Raw genomic sequence first — 26,406 nt, 5'->3', positions numbered from 1 at the left:
ATTTATAATATGGCTAGTGAGTAAAATGCCTTTTCATTTTTCTCAGGGAGTGAGCGGTGCTCTGGCTGTACTGATGAAGGATGCCATAAAGCCAAACTTGATGCAGACACTAGAGGTAAGTCCTGCCATTGTTACAAGTGCTCTGTGAAAATTGCTTGCTCCATCTTCGAATGAACCCTTTTCATGGTTATGTTCTCTTTTTCAGGGAAATCCTGTGTTTGTTCATGCTGGACCTTTTGCTAATATTGCTCATGGAAACTCCTCCATACTGGCTGATAAAATAGCCCTAAAGCTGGTTGGTCCAGATGGATTTGTAGGTAGGTTGATTTCCCAAGTAGAGGAGAAAATCGTTTTTTTTTTTTTTTTTGTTTTTTTTCACATTCATAATCACCTGCAATTGTGTGTTTGCAGTGACAGAAGCTGGCTTTGGAGCAGACATTGGCATGGAAAAATTTTTCAATATCAAGTGTAGATATTCTGGCCTTTGCCCCTGTGCGGTGGTTTTGGTTGCTACAGTCCGAGCATTAAAAATGCATGGAGGAGGGCCAACTGTGAGTGTTAAGCTGACGTGTGAATGGGCCTCTGATGTTTCTTAGGAACTTGGACATTATAGATTATTTACACTGAGATTCTTTACCTTGCGTGCATATTATATTAAAAGTCAGCAGCTATAGTATTTGTAGCTGATGACTTTAAATTTTTTTTTTTTGGGGTGGGCACTGGAGCTCCTCTTTAATACCACATGGCTTCTGCTTGAAAATCTTCACCATAATGTTTGAGTCCTCTTGTGTATACATACTGCAGTCTCCATTGATTCAAGTGGAAGATTTGCACTCCACTTATCCAGCCAGAGTAAGAACTTTCTATTGAAATGAAAGGAGATGATTGCATATGTGCATGGGAATAGCCACAGTTGTTTAAAGCGCAATCAGTGGTCGGCAGACATTTAGATCTCTTTGCATCACATTTGAGCTTTTGGGTTTTATTGTTATACTTGTCCATGTAATAACCCATAGATTCTAGATTACACCTACATTGGCCCCCTGCTGATGAAATCTGGTACTGAAAAATGTCCATAAAGGGGTTGATTTACTAAAACTGGAGAGCACAAAATTCGGTGTAGCTGTGCATGGTAGCCAATCGGCTCCCAACTTAAAGTGGTTGTAACCCCTTACATATACCCAGTGAATTGACTGGCCTCAGGTGATATACAGAGGTGAGTCAAATCCTCATAAGTAAAAACATAAGCTGTACCTGTTTATCTGCAGTCTTATCTTCTCTACATCTGTTCAAAGTCCAGAATTTATAAACTTGTCTGAGCTGTGAGAAAAAAGTGCGCAGAAAGCTGAAGTTACACTCTGCAGAACTCAGCGAGGAGAGCTCTGAAAGCTGATTGGAGGGAGGAGGCACCCCTCTTCACACAGGAACAGAGCTGAGGGTGTCAATCATCTGGAGATCCCTCCCCTGTCACCTTATTTTTTTGTATTAGTGTCAAGAAAATTTGTCATAAGTGGTTTATTCAGATGGCAGAGGAAGGAAGCAGCAGATAGAAAAGACACTTATTCCGCGTACACACGACCAGACTTTTCGAGGGACTAGGTCCGATGGTCTTTCCGACTGACTTTTGCCGGAGTTCCAACGGACTTTCTAAATGAATGGACTTGGCCACACACAATCACACCAAAGTCCAACGGATTCGAAGGTTATAACGTACGACCGGACTAGATTAAGGAAGTTCATAGCCAGTAGCCAATAGCTGCTCTAGCATCGGTTTTTGTCCATCGGACTAGCATACACACGAATTGATTTCTCAGTCCGGCGGAGTTCCGGTGGGAAAATTTCAAACATGTTCTATTTCTAAAGTCCGCCGGATTTTTGGCAAGCAAAAGTCCGATGGAGCCCACACACGATCGAATTGTCCGACGGACTCGTTCCTTCGGACCTTTGCTGTCAAAAAGTCTGGTCGTGTGTACGTGGCATTAGTGTTCCTAATTGAGACAAGTACACACTATAGAGGGATAGGCTTTGTTTGTATTTCATGTCTGAGGTTTACAACCACTTTTAAGCTTGTTCAGTTAAACACGGAAGCTGATTTGTTTCTATGCAGAGCTGCACCAGATTTTGCACTCTCCAGTTTCTCCATCAACCACAAGGTATTTAAGAATTCAGTGTATAGTTAAAAAAAGGGGATATGGAAGATGGGGATCCCTGCGTGTTATTACTTATGCAGCGTATGCATAACCAGACTTTCCAGCAGACTAAGTCCGACGGTCTTCCCGATGGACTTTCAGCAGAGTTCCGACGGACTTTCCGAATGAACGGACTTTGTCTAACGTCCATTTTGTTTTGAACGTGTTGACGTAAGACGGAACTAAAAAAGGAAGTTCAGTAGCCAATAGCTTCCCTTGCATCGTATTTGGTCCGTCGGACCAGCATACAGACGAACGGTTTTCCCGATATGAATTGAGTCCGTCGGACAGATTTAAAACATGTTCTATTTCTAGGCCCGTCTGATTTTTTTTTTTTTTAACAAAAAACGATCGGATTAGCCCACGCACGATCATATTGTCCAACGGACTGATTCCGTCGGACCTAGTCTGCCAGAAAGACCGGTTGCTTGTACGTGGCATTAGAATAGTACCAAAGAGAAGGTGGCTTTGTATATAAAATGGAATGTCCTTTAACGTCCTTGTCTTCAGCCCACCTTAGATTTTATACAAAAGGTGTTTTTTTTTTATTTTTATTATTTTTCTTCTTTTTTAAGCCTGCTAAATTCTAGGTTCCAAAATGGATAGAATACTTATTGCTGTTACATGAAGGCAACAGATGGCAGATAAATGAATACACTGACATTTAAATGTGTTTTTCATTCAGGTCACGGCTGGTGTTCCTCTACCAAAGGAGTATACCGAAGAGGTGAGCAATATAAGTACATGGTTTTGCGATGCTTCATTCATTCTCTATAAATAAATCAGCAAAGGTTTTAGTCATTTGCTTGCGTGCAGCACTAAAAAGATTTCCAGCTGTTCTGTTATGTTTGCCCTAAACAAGAGCTGAAATCAGCCCTGAAATCCACTTCATGCGGATGAATGAAGCATTAATCATTCCATAATAGGCCTTGATGTGTTACCGAGGTTTAGGTGTTACAAACCTAGTGCTTTATAAAGGTTCTTGAAGGTTAGCTCCACTTTTGTAAAGAAAGGGAGATGTGTTCTTTTTTTCTTTTTGTGGTATAGAGGAATTTTCCTGCATTAGGGTGAAGAAAGGGGATTTAAGTGACTTTGAAGGTGGCATGGTTGTTGGTGCCAGACAGGCTGGTCTGAGTATTTCAAAAACTGCCAAACTACTGGGATTTTTTACACACAGCCATCTCTAGGCTTTACAGAGATAAGTCCAAAAAAGAGAAAATATCCAGTGGGTGGCAGTTGTGTGGAGGAAAATGCCTTGTTGATGTCAGAGGAGAATGGGCAGACTGGTTGGAGATGATAGAAAAGCAATTGTAACTGAAATAACCACTCGTTACAACCAAGGTATGCAGTATAGCTGCAGGCTATACCCCGATACCATTTTTTGGAGCGGGCGGGCAGTCGGCTATCTGGCCGATAATGGCCGATCCGGCTCGGCAGCCGATCGGCTGTTATCCCAAGCAGCCCCCCTCCTGCCGCTGTTCCCAGGCCTTTTAGACCCCTGATCCCTCCATAAAGAGTACCTGTCACTGCCTATTACTGTCTTAAGTAATGCTGTCATCCCTGTCTATTACTGTCACAGTGGCTTGGGTGCCCCCATAGCAAGCTGCTTGCTATTGTGGGCACTAGGCAGGAGGGAGGGGCCTGGATCGCCAGCAGGTGACCGGAGAAGAAGAGGATCAATGCCGCTGTGTGCCAAACCATTGTAAAAAGCAGGCAAATATGACATGTTTAAAAAAAAAACAAAAAAAAAACTTTAATGTAATTTTAAGAGCCTCCTACCAGATGTACTGATCTCTTATAAAGAGGGAATCATAAAAAAACATTATAAACAAGCCAGCTCAGCAGGATTCAGCTGTCCATTGCCTGTTATCAGGTCCAATCAAGAAATCAGCACACCAGACAAGACATCACTCATACATTTAAAAAGGAGCAGAGTGCCACATAGTGTAAAACCACTAAATAACCATTTATTATAAAGGACAGGTACAGTAAAACCTTGGCATGCGAGCATAATTTGTTCAAGAAATATGCTTGTAATCCAAAGCACTTGTATATCAAAGCAAAGTCCCCCATAAGAAATAATGGAAACTCAAATGATTAGTTCCACAACCATTTATTCATAAGTCCTTCAGTTTATAGTCCATATAAAAAGATTAAAGCAATGTGATCAGGTTGTGTAACCATAAAATGTCCATCCACAAATGGAACCCTTCACAAGGGGATTAGAAGCAAAATCCAGCAGGAGCTACAGAGTATAAAGAGAAGAGAGGCGCCTCTAAGGGCCGGTTCACACTGCAGGCGATGCGAGGCGACACCGACTTGCCTCGCCGCGACCTCAGCGGCAACTTGCAGATGACTTCTGTATAGAAGTCAATGCAAGTCGCCCCGAGGTCGCCCAGAAGTAGTACAGGAACCTTTTTTCTGAGTCGGAGCGACTCGAGTCGCTCCTCTCAGAACGGTTCCATTGTACAGAACGGGGGCGACTTGCCAGAGCGCGGCGAGGCGAGTCGTGTCGCCTCGCATCGCCCGCAGTGTGAACCGGCTCTAAGTGTAGCAATATGATTACATTTAATGAAGGTACAACATTTAGCAACTCACATGGTTGATGATTAAAAGAGACACATTTAAGTATGCAGGCATCTGGGGGGAAAGCTGTCCACATAGACCATCCCCCACACCGCCAGCTCTCACTGCTGTAAGTCTGCAAACGTAACCAGGAAGGCTACCCTGAAGTAGAGCAATCTGAAAGCGAGACTTAACCCGCTCATGGAGAGCAGTGTGGCTGGGATGACGTAGATGGGGGTGAGGAGGACGGTCCATGTAAATAGCTTACCCCTCGGATGCCTGCATACTTAGATGTGCCTGTTTTAATCATCAGCCATGTGAGTTGCTAAATTTGGACCTTCATTAAGTGTAACCATATTGCTACACTTAGAGGCGCCTCTTTAATCTTTTATACTCAGTTGTGACATGACGCTACTTGTATACCAAGTCAAAATTTTAAAAACAATTTGCCTAGTGGATTAAACAGGAGTCCTGCTGAAAACTGATTTTTATGACTCGTTTATATATTGCATCTCACACCATTGGCTTGATTCTGTTCCAGTACACATACTGCTTTGTAGGACATCATTTCTCAGCCTTTAATATTTCTGATGGGTAAACTTCATACAAAAAACATTTTGGATTGGTGAACAAATTTATCAGCAATAAATTGAATATAAATTAGGTTACTTGAAAACCATTCACACCAATGTGTGCAATACTTAAAGTATAACTAAGGTCAAAACTCTTTTTTTTTTTTTTTTTTTTTTTTTTTTTGTATTGAACTTTTGGATATTGTAGAGGCATTAGAACACCTATCCTTTTTATTGCTGTCTGTGCCCCTGTTAAGCAGATTCACCCTCTCTTTTTCTCCTTTTTACCGTTATTGAAAGTAAAAGAAAATCCCACATTTTGGGTTGACCCAAGAAAAGGGGAAATCTTCCAATGGGGACAACTAGTTCTGATGACCTGGGGGTCTCCATGGAATTCTCTTAAGTCACAGGGATTTCCCCTCACTTCCTGTTTGGATACGGGACAGAAAGTGAGGGGAAATCTCTGCAATCGGACACACAGATGCTGAAAAACAAAATGTGACAGGAGTTCTAACCCTCCCTTGCTCTAGCCAAAAAAAACGTTTTACTTATAGTTCTACTTTAAAGCTGAACTCCAGGCAGATACACATTAACTATTTTTCTACCAGGGCAATGTTTACATTTTTCTTGGATATGTTAAAATCTGCTTTTTTTTTTTTTTTTTTTGCTAGAAAACCACCAAACCAAATTTTCTGAAAGCAGTCGCTTCAGAAGAAAATAGTTTTATAACCATTTTTTGGGTAAAATATAAGACCAGGTTTCATCAATTAAATAGATACCAAACATGTCAAACCTACACCCAATCTCCAGTGGGCTAACAAGCCCCCATGTGATAGCATGGACAGGTGACATGACCCCCAATAACCCCCCCCCCCCCTGCCCTCCATTACATTAGCTGCTTCCCCATGCAATCATGTAATCCTTGTCACTTCTGGGTTCATTAGACACAGAGGAGATTGGGATTTGGATGTTCCCCTGGCACTTACTTTTCTCAATGTTGGTGTTTTACATCGGTTGCAAAGCCCCCAGCAAGAACAGGAGGGGCCTAGGAACCACCACAGGTCCTGGACGGGGGGTGGGGCACTTTTACAGCACCATAAAAGTGATCGGGAGGCTCTAGAGCACTCACACCGCTTTCACTTTGGAAAGATTTGATAAGCAGCTCTGCTCTAAAACTACATTTCCTGGCATGCAATACCTTTTTTTTCACGGCACTATCTGCAGTCTGGAGGACTGGCAGGGATGTGTCCATGGCTGCCCGAGCTCACAGTAGGAGGTTGCATAACCTTGGGGATTCAAGCTCCATTCTTTGCTTCTTGAATAGCCAAATCTTTTGTAGACTAGGCAAAATATATATTATCATCTTTTTTCCCTATATCCATAAATATGAACCATTTTTAGTATGCTTTTGCAATCATTGGAGACAGACCTTGGATGAAAATAATGATAAATGATCCCCTACACCAGGGGTCTCCTGACTTTCTAAATGAAGGGCCAGTTTACGGTCCTTCAGATCTTAGGGGGACCAGACTTTGGCCTGTGGGAAAATAAAATGCCACAGCATCAGTGGGAATAAATAATACCTCAGGCTTGGTGGTCAGTGAAAGTAAAAAAAAAATTAGCTAGCACCTGTAGTCAAGTAGGAGGAATAGTGCCCCATGATTAGTAAGGGAGGGAGGAACAGTACCCCATCATTGGTGCCAGTGGAAAGCGTGGTACCCTATTGTTGGTGTCATTGGGAGGAATAGTACCCCATCTTTGCTGTTAGTAGGAAGAATAGTGCCCTGATGGTAATGTTAGTGGTAGTTATTATGCTCCACTGTTAGTATCAAAGAAAGGAATGGAGCTTCATTGTTGGTGAGAGGAATAGTGTCTTGTATCAGTGGGAGGAAAAGTGGCAAGATAAAGGCAAGCAAAAGGCCACAGTTTGGAGACCATTGCTCTACACTATCGACACAAACTAGTTAAATATTGTTTGTGCAAAAAAAAGTTTTGCTGGTAATTTCTTCCACGATGTCCTTTCGTAATGCACATGAAGAATAATCTGCATTTTAGATAAAAAGGGTTTCAATTATCATAATTATAGTTTTCAAAATGTGTTAAAGATTTCTAGCACCTGGAAAACTTGGCATCTTATTCCCACACGTACGTAAGCGTCCACAACTTAGTTGAAAACTCCTGCTTTGTGCCTTTTGTTCTGTTGTTGTTGTTGTTGTTCTGTCTCTCACTGTTAAAATAAACCTACCATTAAAATGATAGAATGATCATTTCTTCGTCAATTAGCAAACATACAAAATCAGCAGGGGATCAGATACTTTTTTTTTTCCGCCTCACTGTAGGTGGCACTGAAGGGCACTGGGAGGTGGCAATGATAGGCAGCACTGATGGGTGACACTGATCATGGGCACTGATTGGCAGCACTGGTGGGCACTGATTGGCAGCACTGGTGGGCATTGTTGGGGCTGCACTGATAATCGGCCGGTTATTGGCTTTCTCCTTCTCTTCTCACGCTGTCAGTGTGAGGGGAAAAAAGCCGATAACTGGCTTGTGTTTGCACCCTGTGATCAGCTGCCATTGGCTGACCGCTTATTACATGGTAAAGGGCTGCTGTGATTGGTGCGATCACGAGAGATGCCCATGTATGCCGTCCTCGCAAAGTAAGCCCGCTCTGTAGACGTCTTTAAGCAGTTAATGTTTTTTCTGCTGCGTGGTGCTTATGGTCATTCCTCTTTGACAAGCTTGCTTTGTGTAAAAAGTACTGCACAGCCAAATTTTGTGTGTTTTATGAAATATCCACCGAGAAGGCTTGTGATATACAATAGTGTCACATTTCTGTCTGCAGAATTTGGAGCTGCTGGAGAAGGGATGCAGTAACCTAACTAAGCAAATCCAGAACGCCGTCATGTTTGGTGTCCCCGTGGTGGTTGCTGTCAATGTTTTCAAGTAAGAAGGATCGTCTGTTCGTTCTTTTCAATGTGCATGCAATGCCAGCTGCATAGCGTTGGTTTATAGTTTAGAGAAATTAGCTTAGTGGGTATCCAGAATTAAAGTGACGCTATACTGTGGCACAAAATCTTAGTATTCATGCAGCTTAATATGCCCTTTATCCTCAATGCACTTTTATGTTGCAGGAGCTAGTAAAAAAAAAAATCTGAAAGTACTGACTTTTAATGTTACCTGTTCCATGGAATAATAAAGAACAGAAGCAGGACATTTATTAAACTAGCGTACCAAACACCTTATATGTCCTTTAAAAAAAATGTAGTAAAAATATAGACAAATTAGCGTTTTTGTGAAATAATTGGCACATACTGCCCCTGCTAATTTTGGTGTGGGCATCTAGATTTTACTGACCCCTGGTCATGAAAGGATTACAAAAGTTTACTAGTGAATAGTTTTAGACCTGTTGCATGTTGCAGTTTTGAACTTGTGTTGCTGTAAGGCCGCGTACACACGCGGGGACTGTTCGCCCAACTTTGTCCGCTGAACAGTGTTTCAGCGGACAGTCCGCCCGTGTGTGGGCTTTCAGCGGACAGTTTCAGCGAACAGTCTGCTGAACAAAGTTTTTCGGAATTTCCGAAAAACTGTCCGCTGAAACTTTGTTTCAGCGGACAGTCCCCTCGTGTGTAGGCTTGTTCGTCAAACTAAGTTCCGCGCATGCTCAAAGGATTTACACGCCGAAAGTTGTATTGCAGTGTATAGGACGTCGTATTTTTCGTCCCGTCGTACGTGCCGTTCACGTCATCGCGCACGGTTTCAGCGGACTGTTCGTTCGTCGTGTGTGGGCAAGTCCGTCCATGCTAATTTTGAGCGGACTGTCCGCTGAAACTGTTTGACGGACAAAGTTGAGCGAACAGTCCCCGCGTGTGTACGCGGCCTAACTGTGAAAGGCAGGTAGTTTGATATTATCAGCTGGTTTAAAATGAGTCTAGCTTTAGGTCTACTGAGGGGCCAGAGGTGGAGAATATTAGTGAGTTGGATCCTGTTCACACTATTTGTGCACAGCCCCAACGCAAACACAACTTGCCTTGTTTTCTATTTTATTAGTATATATCACTGCATTGTGGTGTGTGCTTAAAAAAAAAAAAAAGTACAGCATGCTGGTTTTTTTTTTTTGTTTGTTTTTCTTTAGCATAGCAGGTTCCAATGCAAACTACTATCCAAACACCACTGTGGTTGTGCCATTTTATTACAGTTAAAAAAAATATAACAGGGTGTGTACACTCCATCCAGGAACTCACAAGAGCTTGCTTTCGAGGATGCTCAGACATAGGTACATACACTATACAGTAAAACCTTGGATTGCGAGCATAAGTTCCTTCCAGAAACCTGCTTGTAATCCAAAGCACTTGTATATCAAAACAAATTTCCCCATAAGAAATAATGAAAACTCAAATGAATCGTTCCACAACCATTTATTCAGAAGTCCTTCAGTTTATAGTACATATAAAAAGGTTATAGCAATTTTTTTTATCTGTAAATAGAAGGGGATGGGTCACATGGGATTGCTGTGCGGAGCCATATTTCTTTCATTAGAGCTGGTCAACTGATAGTTTTAACATCTTTTCATTGGTAATGATCTTTGTATGTTCTGTACATGTCCGTGTAATGTGTATGCCGTGTTCAGAGTCCGTGGACTTCTCCCTTTGTCTAAATAAAAGATTTGTAAAAAAAAAAAAAAAAAAGTTATAGCAATGTGATGGGTTGTGTAATCATAAAATGTCCATCCACAAATGGCAGCCTTCGCAAGGGGATTTGAAAAAAAATCCAGCAGGAGCTACAGAGTATAAAAGAGAGATAAGAGAGGCGCCTCTAAGTGTAGCAATATGTTGCTAAATGTTGTACCTTCATTAAATGTAACCATATTGCTACACTTAGCCCACGTACACACGGTCGGAGATTTTGCCAACCAAATCCGTCGGATTTTTGCCCGTCGGATTTAGTCCGACGGATTGTGTCCGAAACTGCTGCATACACACGGTCGGGCCAAGTTGGCGAAAAATCCGATCTTTCAGAACGTGATGACGTAATTTCGTTACGATGGGACTACATTCAGGCTAGTAGCCAATAGCTTTGATGTAAGAATTTGATCTGAGCATGCGTGGCACTTTGTCCGATGAAAATGCTCTACACATGATCGGATTAGGTCCGTCCGGCCCAGTTGGTCGGGAAATATTTCCAACATGTTGGAAAATTGGGTCGGACGGAATCAGTCCGATGCATACCACACACAGTCGGATTATCTGACGACACGGTCCGATAAGACTCATTCCGACAGATTCTCCGACCGTGTGTACAAGGGCTTAGAGGCACCTCTTCTCTTTTATACTCAGTTGTGATATGACACTACTTATATCAAGTCAAATTTTATTTTAAAAATGTGCTTGTCTTGCCAAAACGCTTTCAAACAAAGTTACTCTCAAACCAAGGTTTTACTGCATTATCAAAAATAATGGGACACCTGCCTTTACACGCATTATTATTTTTATTTTATTTTTTTTAGCTTCAAAAATGTTTTTATCAAAGAAAAACAAGTACAATTATACAAAACAATGTACGTTCCAGAGTATGTATATAACTTACACATATAAAAAGTACAATGGAGTCAAGTACCACTAACATATACCACATATTTCACTCAGAAAAAGCATGGTCTCCACAATATTTTCTACTATCCACCTAGATATCGCAGATGAACTTTAATGTCATACCAGTCTTAGTCCGTAGGGTTTAATATTGAGTTGCCCCCACACTTTGCCACTATAACAGCTTCAACTCTTCTGGGAAGACTGTCCACAAGGTTTAGGAGTGTGTCTATGGGGATGTTTGACCATTCTTCCAGAAGCGCATTTGTAAGGTCAGGCACTGATATTGGATGAGAAGGCCTGGCTCACAGTCTCCAATCTAATCCATCCCAAAGGTGTTCAATCAGGTTGAGGTCAGGACTTTGTGCAGACCAGTCAAGTTCCTCCACCCCAAACTCACTCATCCATGTCTTTATGGACCTTGCTTTGTGCACTGGTGTGTGGTCATGTTGGAACAGGAAGGAACCATCCCCAAACTGTTCCCATATAGTTGGAAGCATGAAATAGTTCCAGTGAAGGGGACTCTTAAGGCGTCAGCATACCAAGACATTTTGGACTAAGGGGCCAAGCTCAACCCCTAAAAAACAACCCCACACCAATGTCCACCAAATAATTTGGAGGGGTGGCCCAATACTTTTGGCAATATAGTGTAGATTGAGTAAATTTGGGGTTGAGGAACTTGACTGGCCTGTACAGAGGCCTGACCTCAACTCGATAAAACACATTTGGGATGAATTAGAGCGGAGCCTTCTCGCCCACATCAGAGCCTGACCTCACAAATGCGCTTCTGGAAGAACGGTCAAACATTCCCATAGACACACTCCTAAACCTTGTGGACAGCCTTCCCAGAAGAGTTGAAGCTGTTATAGCTGCAAAGGGTGGGCCAACTCAATATTGAACCCTACGAACTAATACTGGGATGCCATTAAATTTCATGTTCGTGTAAAGGCAGGCATCCCAATACTTTTGGTAATATAGTGTAACTTCATATATGGTGGGGCCTGCCTGATAACATAACCGCTATGAACTCGAGTATATGATATGTTGTCCCTGTTACTGAGTACCTCCATTCTGGGATGTGGTGCCAAAGCCTTAAGTCAGCTATAGATGGATTGTACATTTGGCCAGTTTAGCAAGAACTGTCCGATTAGTTTATAGACAGGCTGATTGTACTGAACTTGATCCAGTGATCAACTTCAGTTCAACCAGCCTATCATGTTTTTCCTTTGACTGATCACAGCGGAACACAATAGCGCTGTTGGAGGTGTTCTTCCATCAGCATTGATAGACAGCTCTGATGGGCACTGGTAGGCGGCACTGATAGGTAAGACCGATGATGGGCAACTGTTGAAAATGTATTTACACCAATGAGCCTTTGATAAATTGTGTACTCTATTTTCTTAAATAAAAAAATATCTTACAAAAACAAAGTACACTGTGCAATGCATCAGGATTGGCGCTCCAGCGGACTGTCCTCTCCGCACACAGTAGCGGCCATGCAGTCAGCACAGCTGCTGGTGTGAATAAGCCCTAACAGCCAATAGGAGCGGGAGAAGGGCATATAAACCTTCCCACTGAGATTGTAATGGGCACAAAAAATTGTCTCTAATAACTCCTGGAGTGTAAGAAAATTATATTTTGTGTTTTGTTTTTTTGCTTTTTTGTTTTTTGTTTTTAAGAAAATCTTTTTGAACAGTATGAAGTGTATAATTTTCTTGTATTTATGGCCTTGTCTTCTAATTACCTACAGAACAGACACAGCAGCTGAGCTTGAACTGCTCTGTCATCTTGCCAAGGAAGCTGGAGCGTTCGATGCTGTGAAATGCACCCACTGGGCAGAAGGTGGCAAGGGTGCAGTAGAGCTGGCTAAGGCTGTACAGTCAGCATCCCTGACACCCAGCCAGTTTAAAGTTCTTTATGATTTGGAGGTAAGAATCAACTGCTGTCCATTGTCTGACTGGCTGTGACTGCACATTGTATTCCACCTAAAACATTCCAGTTTATTTTATATTTCTGAGACTCAGTGAGGCTAATCTGCTTTATTTTCAGCATGGGGGAAGTGCATGTGTTTTCTTGGAGTGTTAATTTATTTTATAATCTAGAGAATAAATAAGTGGTGTAGCTCATCCCAAAGGAAGAGTTAAAGTATTTGTTCACCTTGACAGAAACCATAGATGCTGAGCTGAGCAGTAGATTTACTTTAACTAACAAATGCACGATCATGTGACGCTGTACCCAAATAAAATTGATGTCCCCCTTTTTTTTTCTTCCACAAATAGAGATTTCCTTTGGTGGTATTTGATCACCTCTGCAGGTTTTTATTTTTTGCGATATAAACCAAAAAAAGGCAGACGATATTGCTTACTTTCTGCTACAGTGAGGGAAAAGAGTATTTGCGCCCATGCTGATTTTGTATGTTTGCCCACTGACAAAGAAATGATCAGTCGAATGCCCTGCACTACATTCATTATGGTCCAAAATATTCAACCTAATCTCCAAATTCACGGGGTCTCGAATCACTCCCAACGCAGCTGTAGCACTACTATCATTAGGTATAGAAAACATACCACCTCAAACAAGAACCATAATTACACATATCCTCCTTAATACAAGATTGGTAATCTTACGACACTGGATGGAAGTTAACCCTCCCAAACTCAGGGAAGTATTAGAGACGACTAATAAACACTCTACTTATGAGGTGATGTTTGCAGCAACTCAGGGCAACTATCAAAAAATGAAGTCCAAATGGGACATTTGGAATTCATGGTTCACATCTGATAATAGAGGTATTGACCATGACCTGGCATGCAACCAATCTACAGATCACATAGGGTATATATATATATATATATATATATATATATATATATATATATATATATATATATATATATATATATATATAAATTTGTTTAATTTCTGTTTAAAGTTCTCCTGTCCTTTATATGTCATTGCATATAAGCAGTGAATGAACCACTATGCAAACACTTAAATATTTACTATGCTGTAACTTGAGATGTTTATTGTATGAACCCAACTTTATACCAAGGAAAACTATTGAAGTTAAAAAGAAATGATCAGTCTATAATTTTAATGGTAGCTTTATTTTAACCACTTACAAACTATGCCATAGCCAAAAGATGGCTACAGCGCAGTCGTGTTTTTCTGGGTGGGTGTCCATGGAGGTCCTCCCAGAATGTTGCTCTCGCGCGCCCAGCAAACATCCGTGACCACCGGGTCTGGAAGACCCGGCGCATCACGGTAAACAGCCGCTGGTAGCAGCCGTTTACTATGTGATCGCTCCGTCATATGACGGAGCGATCACTTGTAAGCAAACTGGCATCATGTCATGATGCCGGTTCCTCCCTGCCCTCTCTGTACCGATCGGTACAGTGCGAGGGGATAGGCAGGGAGATGGCAGCAGCGCTGTGGGCTGGATGTGTAGTGCCCACAGCGCTGCTCAGTGCCCATACTCTGCAACACTGTGCAATACTCTGCAACACTGTGCAATACTCTGCCACACTGCAATACTCTGCCAATACTCTGCAATAAATTTTAACAGAAACAGATTTTTTATTTTATTTTTTTACAGAATTTTCAGTCTTTTTTGATTTATAGCGCAAAAAATAAAAAACCCAGCGGTGATTAAATACCACCAAAAGGAAGCTCTATTTGAGTGAAAAAAAGGACAAAAATTTCATATAGGTACAGTGTTGTATGACTGAGTAATTGTCAGTGTGAGAGCACCGAAAGCAGAAAATTGGTCTGGTTAGGAAGGGGGTTTAAGTGCCAAGTTGTCAAGTGGTTAACAGTGAGAGACAGAATAACAACAAAAATATCCAGAAAAATGCATTTAAAAAAAGTTATAAATTGCTTTGCATTTCAATGAGTAATAAGTATTTGACCCCTTCACAAAACATGACTTGGTACTTGGTGGCAAAAACCCTGTTGGCAATCACAGAGGAAAGACCTTTCCTGTAGTCACCAGGTTTGCACACATTTCAGGAGGGATTTTGTCCCACTCCTCTTTGCAGATCCTCTCCAAGTCATTAAGGTTTTGAGGCTAACGTCTGATAACTTGAACCTTCCGCTCCCTCCACATGTTTTCTATGGGATTAAGGTCTGGAGACTGGCTAGGCCACACCGTTACCTTAATGTGCTTCTTCATAAGACACACCTTTTGTTGCCTCTTCCATTTGCGAATAATCGCACCAACTGTTTGGCTATGTCCTTGTAGCCCATTTCAGCCTTGTATAGGTCTACAATCTTATCCCCGACATCCTTGGACAGATCTTTGGTCTTGGCCATGGTGAAGAAATTGGATTGCTTCTGTGCACAGGTGTCTTTTATACAGGTAATAAGCTGAGTTTAGGAGAACTCCCTTTAAGAGTACTCCTAATCTCAGCTTGTTACGGTTATAGAAGACACCTGGGAGCCAGAAATCTTGCTGATTAATAGGGGAACAAATATTTATTTCACTAATTAAAATGCAAAAGAATGTATAACGTTTTTGAAAAGCATTTTTCTGGATATTTTTGTTGTTCTGTCTCTCATTGTTAAAATAAACCTACCATTAAAATTATAGACTGATCGCCAGCTCCACTCCTAACATTGTAAGGTTCAGTCGCTTGTTAAAGTGGAGTTCCAGTCTGGGGTAAAAAATTTTTTTTTTTTAAAGTCAGCTATTATCTTTAAATATTAAAAAACATACCTGTCCAAAGATCCCGCGATGGTGGCATCCCACGCCAATTCATCCATCAGCTTCGGGTGCTGGTGCCAGCATTGCATGTAAGGGAAACTGATAGTGAAGCATGCACGAGTCGCACTGCGCTTTCTGAATGGTTCCGCTCCCAGAAGACAACCGGGAGAAGGAGAAGGGGCCGGACATGACTTAGATCTCCATGCCACCCCCCAAAGAAGTGCCAAATGTGGCAGTTGAGTGGAGCGCCACTTTAACTATAGGGGTGTAGCAATTTTCATAAAATGATTACTTCTGCTTATCAGCACTAAGGTTGTCGAAAACCCAACCACGCTGCTACTTGCCTGGAGTTTGCATGTTCTTCCCTTGCCTGCGTGGGTTTCCTGTGGGTACTCCAGTTTTTACTCCCACACTCCAAAGACATGCTGGTAGATAAATTGGCCCTAGTTATGTGTATGTATGAATGTGAGTTAGGGACCTTAGGTTCCTTAAAGCTGAATTTCACCCAATGATGGAACTTCTGCTTTTCCGGTTCCTCCTCCCCTCTGGTGTCACATTTGGCACCTTTCATTGGGGAAGGGGGAGCAGATACCTAATACAGGTATTTTGCTCCCACTTCTGGGCATAGATACCCGAGCCACCCGCGGGTATCTATGCCACTCCCCCACCCCCCGTTGTATTCTGAGAGACATATGGGTCCCAGAAAACAGCAGGGACCAGTGGAATAGCGCAGCGCAAGTCGCGCATGCTCAGTAGAGAACCAAGCTGCAAGGCTTCACTTCCTGATTCCCTCACTGAGGATGGCAGCATCAACAGCCGAGGAACAGATCGTCTTTGGGTGCTGACATCGCGTACACCCTGGACAGGTAAGTGTCCATATTTTAAAAGTCAGCAGCTGCAGTATTTGTAGCTGCTGACTTTAAAAAAAGAAAGAAAAAAAAACAGCAGGGACTGATGTAAAGCGCTGCATAAATTGTCGGTGCTAAAAGTACCAGTGGTTAACAATTAGGAAGGGTATATGAATGATGATAAATACAAGCTCCCTCTAGTGATTAACCCACAGATCTCATTATTTAATACAACCATAAAAATATGGAAAAGCAAGTATGCAAAAAATGTGAAAGCCATTTAAAAAAGAAATGAAAGGGATAAGTACACTAAGAGATATTGAGGAGCTGCCGTGCAGAGCCAGGCACAGCAAAGAACACAAACCTAAATGGTAGTTTAGCTATGTGTTTTGCTAAAAAGAATAAGAGGGATAAGTACATTAAAAGCACACTTATCCTTTAATGAAAACACTGCAGCGATAACACATACTATGTACCCACTAGAAATTTCTAATACTTTTTAAAATGGGAATCAGACAGCGTTGAGTCACATTAATGTGTTTTTTCTTCCTAGCTTCCTATTGCTGATAAGATCAGGATAATTGCGCAGAAGATATATGGTGCGGATGATATTGAACTGCTCCCCGAGGCCCAGAAAAAGGCTGATTTATACACTAAACAGGTAAGGAGAGCGCAGTTTCTCCACCAGAAACACTTGTGCTGCCTGGGGTACTTCTTAGGATTTAGGAAGCACTTTCTTTCGTTGTTTAGAAATCAGAATACCAGTTTAAAGGTTTCTATCTTTTAAGAACATGTTGCTTTCCTAAAACTGAATATATATTACAAATCCTAGCTAAGTCACCAGAATTCTAAATTATAACTGGCAACTTAATGATTTTGAGCCTTTAACCTGACAAATAGAATCACAGGTTTTCAGGAAAAAAAAAAGAAAACATACAGTACATCTCAGCAATACAAACGCATTTCTCCATTTTTATCCCTTTAAAACCCCTTCAAGTATAGAAAAATACCTGCTGACCTTCCAGAAATACACTCTTCTCCTGAATCCTGTTGTGGACTGATAACACACAACATTTTTGTGGACTGAGTGGTGTCAGTCTTGCCCAGTTGTGTTTTTCTAAACTACTCAAAGCATCGCACTGTCTTCATCTCAATAGGGGTAGCAGCTAAGGGATGTTAATTGCTAGGGTTTGCTTGCCCTTTACTTTGACTAGCTTTTGAACTGTGTATAGTGCCATTAGAATGTTTGTCACAGGGAGGCGATCGGTCTCATGGAAAGAGTCCACCACACTTTGATGGACACTTTGCCAGTACTTGAAAGAAAATGGGCCTCCTGGTCATCCTTTGATCTTTAAGGTCCAAGGACTGTGGATTTACTTATATATGGTAACTCACATTCAATATGTAAGAGCCCCCCCCCCCCCCTTTTTTTTTTTCTCCCCTTCTTTTTTCTCTTCTTATAATATTAAGCATGTGATGCCCTTCAGATATTTCCCCAATATAATAATGGCAATTTTGGTTACCAGATAGGGCAGTCATACGAGTTTGTTAATTTTATTCATATAACCTGTAATCAGTTATATTTGGTATGAGATTATCACCAGATTATCCTATAATGAATTACATTTGTAATGTGCATGACTATAACTTGTAAATTATCATTTATTTTTCAACAAAAATAAAAATCATTGGTAAACAAAGCCTCAAAACCTGGGATGCTCCAAAATGTTATGGCTCTGGCCAGTTATGAAGCCCAGCAATGAGGAGAGGGCGGGAGCAAGCCTTAACGTCCTAGATAAAGAATTCTTTGGGTTGTGGCTCTCCCGGGGTGCTGTACAAGGTAATGGCTAAGTGTGTGCACTAACACCTGTTGAAGTTTTACACAAGAACAAGCAAGTACAGGTGCACTTTAAGGCTCCATTCACACCCATACAGGTGCGCCTGCATTTTTGGTGTGTTGAGTTTAGGGCAACATGCAAGGAATCTGATAATGAGTTACCACCAGTCTTCCTGTATGGGGCCCGGGCAGGACAGAGGGAGGGTGATCAGCGTGGTGGGGGGGGGGGGGGGGCAATTACAGGAATGATGCTCCGTGCGGCTCTCTGCAGTACCTGGAAGCAGATTCCTCCTCCTCTCCCTTCTGCTGCCTTTCAGCTGCTGCAGGAGGAGAAACACAGGGCATCATTCTGTAATTGCACCCCCCACTGCACAGATCCCTCTACTTGTCCTGCTCACATCTGCTTTTTCCTGCTGTGCCCACCCCTCTGTGTGCCTGGGCCCTCTCTGGCTGCTGCTGGGTACACACAGGAATGCTCAGGATGTGGAGCAGGGGAATTGGCCAGTGAATATGTCATTTACTGCCCCCTTTCTTTAGTGAATGAACACAGTGAGTGAGGTCTCAATGTGTTCATTCATAACTGTGCCTAGTGCACTGTGTTTACTGTGCTTCAGTTTATAAAGACAGGAGCCTCTGTGTCCTGTTTATTCATCTTCAGTGCAGCTGAGGCTACAGAGAGAAGAATAAAAGAATCTGTGTTCTCAATTCATTTCTCAAAGGTGAGATGTCAGGAGTCTGTTCAGGCCCCTGATATTTCACCCAAGCCCTCCAACAGGATTGTAAAATATAATAATAATAAAAAAAAATGTAAAAAAAATTGTAAAAAATTTTTTTTAAAAAAAATTAAGTGCTCATTCACATTGTTCTTCCCCATACAGTATAAATGAGTGGTCTGTGCGGCTGGAGCCATCTGTTACTCTGAGGATGCAGCAACTGTATGAATACAGCCGCGGGCCCTAATGTGATAGGTGTGCAGGTGCCTGTGAGTGGCCCCAAATGCACATAGGTCAGTGTTCAGGGACCATACACCTGCCTGTCAGATTAGAACCTGTGGCTGTTTTCATACAACTGCTGCACCTCCATAGCGTAACATAGGCTGCCTGCACACAGCCCCAGCTACATTTAAAGAAAATAAATCTGGTTTACACTGTACAGGCCACAGCACCCATGTGACTGACCCCCAAGAGTTCATTTACACACAGAACTATATTTATTAACTCAATATAGTTTTGTCTTTTAGATTTAACATTTTGTAACTTATGTTATGTTTGTGTGTGCTAATAATGATGTAATGATTTTGTCGGCGGCGGGGTGGGCTCTGTCATGTAAGCTGAACGGGGCCACGTAATTTCTAATGGCAGCCCTGGCAGCATGTTCATTTCAGTGAGCTGTCGACATGTGCAGACAATTAGTTTTTTTTTTTTTTTTAATAAACAAATAATTTGTAAATAAAATCTGTATATACTTCTACCATAGTTACCAACACCCCAACCCTCCAATGACAGAAAGTAGAGGTCAGGTGTGACTTGTATTGTAGATGTGTGTCTTTTTATGCGCCAATCAAACTTATCTGGTGCTAGATGAGTGACGATTGGTCAAGAAAAGCACACTCACTGATTGGCGATGATATGTAGCATTTTTTTTAATGTATTAACCTTGTATTCTATACTTTTATCTGAAGGGCTTTTCTAATCTGCCAATCTGCATGGCCAAAACGCATCTCTCGTTGTCTCATAACCCGGAGCTGAAAGGTGCCCCAAAAGGCTTTGTATTGCCCATCCGTGACATCAGAGCCAGCATTGGAGCTGGGTTTCTATATCCATTAGTTGGATCGGTAAGAGGTTATTATTTATAAGTCAATATGACCTTTAAAAGATGGGATACGTTGAAAGGCGGGACAAGTACATGGTACAGGGTCACTATGGCAACAAAATGAATGCTGGTTAGTGGAGTATGCCGGTCATAAGGGCAATGTAGCTTTGACATACAGTATTTCTCGCAGATCTCTTTATGAATTGCTGGGACATAATTTATTAATGTCACCCCAGGTGAAATCCATAGGAAATCAAGGGCAGATGACTCTATATAATGTAATTACTAGCTTATATATACTGTATGTGTGTGTGCGCATACATATACACTCACTGGCCACGTTATTAGGTACACCTGTTTGATTGCTTGGTAACACAAACTGCCAATCAGCCAATCACATGGCAGCCACTCAATGCATCTAGGCATCTAGACATGGTGAAGATGACTTGCTGAAGTTCAAACCGAGCATCATAATGGGGAAGAAATGGGATTTAAGTGACTTTGATTGTGGCATGTTTGTTTGTGTCAGACAGGCTGGTCTGAGTATTTAAAAAACTGCTGATCTACTGGGATTTTCACGCACAACCATCTCTAGGATTTACAGAGAACGGTCCGAAAAAGAGAAAATATCTAGTGGATGGCAGTTGTGTGGAGGAAAATGCCTTGTTGATGTCAGAGGAGAATGAGAAGACTGGTTGAAGATGATAGAAAGGCAACAGTAACTCAAATAACCACTTGTTACAACCAAGGTATGCAGAATACCATCTTTGAACACACAACACATCGAACCTTGAAGCAGATGGGCAACAGCAGCAGACAACCACCCATTCCTGTCAGATATGAACAGAAAATTGAGGCTACAATTCACACAGGCTCACCAAAATTGGACAATAGAAGATTGGAAAAACGTTGCCTGGTCGGATGAGTCTCGATTTCAGCGGCGACATTCAGATGGTCAGGTCAGAATTTGGCAAAATGAAAGCATGCTGCCTTGTATCAATGGTTCAGGCTGGTGGTGGTTGTGTGGGGGATATTTTCTTGGCACTTTGGGCCCCTTGATACCAATTGTGCATTATTTAAACACCATACTACCTGAGTATTGTTGCTGACCATGTCCATCTCTTTATGACTACAGTGTACCCATCTACTGATGGCTCCTTCCAGCAGGATAATGCACCATGTCACAAAGATCAAATCCTCTCACCAGGTTTGTTGTACATGACAATGAGATCACTGTACTCCAATGGCCTCCACAGTCATCAGATCTAATCCAATAGAGCACCTTTGGGATGTGGTGGAACATTCGCATCATGGATTTGCAGCCGATAAACCTGCAGCAACTGTGTGATGTTATCATGTCACTATGGACCAAAATCTCTGAGGAATGTTTCCAACACCTTGTTGAATCTATGCTATGAAGCATGAAGGCAAAAGGGGGTCCAACCCTGTACTAGCAAGGTGTACCTAATAAAGTGGCCAGTAAGTGTGTGTGTGTGTATATGTATGTATATATGTGTGTGTGTGTGTGTGTATGTATGTATATGTATGTGTATATATATATATATATATATATATATATATATATATATATATATATATATATAATTTTGGACAAGAATGTATACAAATGTGTAGTTGCAGAAGAGAACTTTGTGCTCAATATTATCTTTATATTTCCTCTTCTATATGTCCATTTCAGCAGCAGATAAGGCTGTGAAGGGAGCCCTGATTCAATTAGTAAAAGGAAGTGAGCTTTGTAAGAAAATGCGTCCACTAAAAAATAGAATTTTATTAATATATCTTTCCTAAGCTCCTATATGAGAACACTTGTTGTAAGGGACGCTGCTATTGTCATGACTATTTTGCAAGCAACAGAACTGCAGTAGTGCAGCCAGTTCTCCTGTGTTCTCCTATGGCGGTAAAGAAAGCTCTTTGTCTGCAGCTGTTTGTAGACATTCTGGAGGAGGAAGGATGACTGCACCATTACTAGGACTGATGACACAATAAAGACCCTAATTTTATTATAGCTTGTGCATGCTCATTACATAGAGGATTTACACTTGATAGATATAAATGACACTAACCCTCTGCTCGTGTTTTGTAGATGAGCACAATGCCTGGTCTTCCAACTAGACCGTGTTTCTATGATATCGATCTGGATCCTGAAACGGAGCAAGTAAATGGATTGTTCTGAAATCTCGAGTCTGGATATACTAAATGGTGAGATTGTAGTGCTGTACCCACCCATTATCCTTCTGTGCAGTATATAATTCTCTACAGTGCTACAGAAGCACTTAAAGGAAACCTGTACTTAGAGAAACATGGAGACTTAGGAAGGCTACATTTAGAAGCTATAAAAATTAATAATTTGTCAATACAACCCTATTTTTCCGCAATTTAGAGCTCAGGAAATTTTGAAATGAATGGTCCCATGGCTGAAAATAACAATAATTATAGCAAATAACAGTAGCTCAGTGAATTACGTCTTGAGTTGAAGTCCATCTCTAGATTCAGCTTCTTTTATCAGCTGCAATTCCTTATAGAGAAAGTATACCCTGATGGGTTTTATTTCCTCTTTATTTCCCTGCAAAGGTAAAGAATGGGCTAGTATGCAACGCATGAAACCGAAGCCTGCAATGTCACCGCTGTCCCTACTAGCAGCGAGCGTCCATCCTCACCCCTCTTCCTTCCGGGGCCGCGAACTCCAGCTCTGTGGCTGCACACCAGTCACGGCATGACCCCGACACGATCTGCCCTTTCTAAAGTGCGCATGCGCCGTAGACATTGGGGTATGTGTCGTAGACATTGGTGCATGGCATTATTATAAATATCTCCTAAATTGTGGAGGTTTAGGAGATATTTCCAGCACCTACAGGTAAGCCTTAATATAGGCCTCCCTGTAGGTAAAAGTGGTTGTACAGGGTGTACAACCACTTTAAAGCATTTGTTAACCCAAAAACAAAATCTTATTTTCTGGTACCTTAAAGCAGATTAAACAGCACATTCTGTGTTATCTGCCCCCTCTAAACTATTTAAAAAAACTGAATCTGGCACTTCCTGTATCCCCCTGATCACTGCGGTCTAATTATGGCCCTCCTCCCCTCTGTTCTCCTCTCTCCCCCCCACCTTCTTGCATGTCAGCTCGTGTCTGTGTCTCCGTCTCTGCCCCCCGTCGCTTCTAGTAAAATGTTTTTTGCTAGCCGCCAGCCCCTCTATGATATCCTGGCAGAGCACACTGCATTCTTTTTTTTAGAAAAATGAGCGCTGTAAATACTGGTTTAGCACCGTCTTCAGGCCGGTCACGTGACTGTTTCCGTGGGTGCTGCAGGAGAGGCTGAGCATGGCCATGTGATCTCCCCAGCTGACGTCAGAGGGAGATCATGGTCCCTCCTGCAGTATCCATTCATTGGAGCTGTACAGCAGCCACGAGTCATGTGACCAGGCTGAAGACAGCCCTAAATAGGTATTTACAGCACTCGTTTTTCTATAAGACTAGTACTAATACAGAGTCTGGCAGAGTTTAAGGGGTTAACAAACCCTTTAAAGTATAACTAAAGGCAAAACTTTTTTCAAGTCTAGAGGGATTAGAACATCCACTAGGTATTTATTGTTGTCTCTGCCCCTCCATTGGAGCGATTCATCCTCTCTATCTGCCCTGTTTACCATTATCCGTGAAAGTAAAAAAAATCACAAATTTTGGGTTGCCCCAGAAAAGTAATAGAGGGGAAATCTTCCGATGGGCACACTAGTTCTTGTGACATGGGGGTCCTCAAGGAATTCTCTTAATTTGCATGAATTTCCTTTCATTTCCTGTTGTAAACATGTCAAAGTTGCAAAATTGTGCTTGGGCATTAAGATGTGTTTTACCCTTATTCCCGATAGGAACTTGGTGCGGCGGACCAAGATTTAAAACATGTTCTATTTCTAGGTCCATCGGACTTTTGGGAAGAAAACATCAGACGAAGCCCACACACGATCGAATTGTCTGATGGATTCTGGTCCGCCGGACCAAGTCTGCCGGAAAGTCAGATCGTGTGTACGCGGCATTAGACACAAAGGTGTTAATTTGCAGGGATTTCGTCTCACTTGCTGGTTGGCTATGGGACTGAAAGTGAAGGGACATCTCCCCAATGGGACACAGATGACGGGAAAAAAACATGGTTATAACCCTCCTTGCTCAATTCAAAATAAAAAAAAAAAACATTTTGGCTATAGTTCTACTTTAACCCTTTCGCTGCCAGATATGTTTTTGTTTTTTGCGCACATGTTTAAAAAATAATTTTAGGCCTGAAGATTAATCAAAACCCCCCAAACATTATATATTTTCTCAAAGCAGATACCCTAGAGAATAAAATAGTGGTAGTTCAAATTTTTTATGTCACCTGTTATCAACGCAAAGGTCTACGAAACCCAAAATTTCTGTAACAAATAAACTAAAGTGAATTTTATAGCAAACAAGCGCAAAAAAAGACACAAATTTTTGGTAAAATATAAAAGCTGAGGTTGCATCAAGTAAATATATACCCAGCATGCCAAACCTTAAATTTGTTTTCAGTTCCTTATATTTTCTATGCTTCAAAAGCCCTCTAAGTATCAGTTTAGAATTCTTGCTCTCACTCTGGCGTGTGTTGCGATATGTAACATGTGTATCGCAATCAATATTTTCTCGCATAGGCGCCTATGCTTTTAAGGTTCATATGTGTGTATTTGTGGGGGGTCTCCAAAAATATTTCTTTTGGGGGGGGGGGGGGGGTGGAAATTTTATTTATTTTTTCATCACATAGGGGACAAAAAAAAAATCGGTATGTGATGTTTTTTAGGTGGCAGGTCGTCTCCTCTGGGGTCCACTGAATGTTTTACAATGCAGATCGCATTGAAAAACATTACTTCCCAGCTAAACTAGCCAGGGACACGGAGAGGCTGACCTGGAAGAGATAGCATGTGGCTTCTGGACCCGCAGCTGGGCAAGCCGAGCCTGCAAAGCATGGCTGAACACGGCAGAGTCAGGGGCACCAGTACCAAGGGTGTTTGTCAGCAAACCGAATGCTTTCACCTGACAGGCAGGAGTCTGTCAGTTTCACACACAATCCGGTGGCTGCAGCTACTGGGTTGTGTGTGAAACCCCCCAACCTCCCCCCCCCCCCCGCTGTCAGTCGAACCTGGCAGTGAAAAGGTTAATCCTTGCTAATAACAGTACAGCTGCTTTCACTGCAAAACTCCATGCTGTAGAAGTCTGATCTGGTCACTAGCCGCCACACAATGTCTGGGTTGAATGAGGCCTGGTGTTAACCAAGCCATTTCTCCATGCTCAGGACCAACCAATGGTTCCCAACCTGCGGTACACATACCTTCCGATGGGTTTACTCACACAGTATGCAAATAACTTCCTTGTTTGGAGAGAGGGAGGGGTGAGGCGGTTCAGTTGATGGTCACATGACTGCCACTTTGGAACACTTTTTTGCAGGTTAGATTAAGTTACAATAAATGATCAAAGAGTAGGCAGAAACTAGATTCGGCACTTTTCTTGGATCCTGGAATTTGGTTTTAAAACTTTCCTTCTGTGTGTATGGTTAGCCTTTCTGTTGACCCGTGTGCCACAAGAAATATACATTTCCTATTGTGCTTATTGTTCAATGCAGCAATAGCTGCAAATTTCAAAATAACGTAATTTCTTGTTTTGTCTCTGCTTACTTACAGTGTTTTAAAGCTGGCTGATCAGCACTCAAGCCATGGCCTAGCTGCCATTGAAATTCTGCTGTAAAATCGTTTTACTTTACTTTCTACAAAAGGTCTTTTAGTGTTTTTTTTTCTCACAGGCTTTGCAAACCTGTCTGTCTGGAAAATAAATATATATTTTACAAAAAGGTTTGTGTTGTGTTATTGTTTGTTTTAATTTTAACTTGTGCTGGTTAAATTGCAAGATGTAATGGGCCTTACATGCATCCCCTGACCCCACCAAAGGGCCACACATTATATTCAGCTTATTTATTGCTACAGGAAGCAATTGCAGACATACAGGAGATGGTCAAAACTTATGGAAGGTCCTGTAGGAGATGGTCAAAAACTGTAGACATACTGCAGGAGATTTTCAGTGTCTGGTATAAACAATAGAACGTGGTCAGAGACTGTGGACATACTGCAGGAGATGGTAAGAAACTAGGAACATACTATAGAGGAGATGGTAAGAAACTAGAGACATACTATAGAGGAGATGGTAAGAAACTAGGGACATGCTACAGGAGATGGTCAGAGACTGCAGATGTACTTCAGGAGATGGTCAGAGACTGCAGACGTAC

The 26,406-nt window shown here is 41.8% G+C and overlaps 1 protein-coding gene across 5 annotated transcripts in view; it reads left to right on the top strand.

The window, feature by feature from the left end:
• The window catches only part of MTHFD1 (methylenetetrahydrofolate dehydrogenase, cyclohydrolase and formyltetrahydrofolate synthetase 1), a 116,553-nt gene extending 90,579 nt beyond the window's left edge, over positions 1-25,974 (top strand). For all 5 annotated transcript variants that reach the window (XM_077464341.1, XM_077464342.1, XM_077464344.1 and 2 more), the window contains 10 exons: positions 47-115; positions 206-317; positions 412-551; positions 2,875-2,916; positions 8,169-8,269; positions 12,662-12,839; positions 17,015-17,122; positions 19,980-20,132; positions 22,215-22,330; positions 25,808-25,974. In XM_077464341.1, the coding sequence (XP_077320467.1) occupies positions 47-115; positions 206-317; positions 412-551; positions 2,875-2,916; positions 8,169-8,269; positions 12,662-12,839; positions 17,015-17,122; positions 19,980-20,132; positions 22,215-22,304 (993 nt within the window). In that variant the 3' untranslated portion in view covers positions 22,305-22,330; positions 25,808-25,974. The remainder of the gene's footprint in view (positions 1-46; positions 116-205; positions 318-411; positions 552-2,874; positions 2,917-8,168; positions 8,270-12,661; positions 12,840-17,014; positions 17,123-19,979; positions 20,133-22,214; positions 22,331-25,807) is intronic.
• Positions 25,975-26,406: the final 432 nt, after the last annotated feature.

The sequence above is a fragment of the Lithobates pipiens genome, unplaced genomic scaffold, assembly GCF_037356315.1.
Source record: "Lithobates pipiens isolate NorthernLeopardFrog02 unplaced genomic scaffold, aLitPip1_a1.2 Scaffold_30, whole genome shotgun sequence".
Lineage (NCBI taxonomy): Eukaryota > Metazoa > Chordata > Amphibia > Anura > Ranidae > Lithobates > Lithobates pipiens.
The sequence above is the reverse complement of the archived record's forward strand: the minus strand, read 5'-3'. Positions and strand labels throughout refer to the sequence as shown.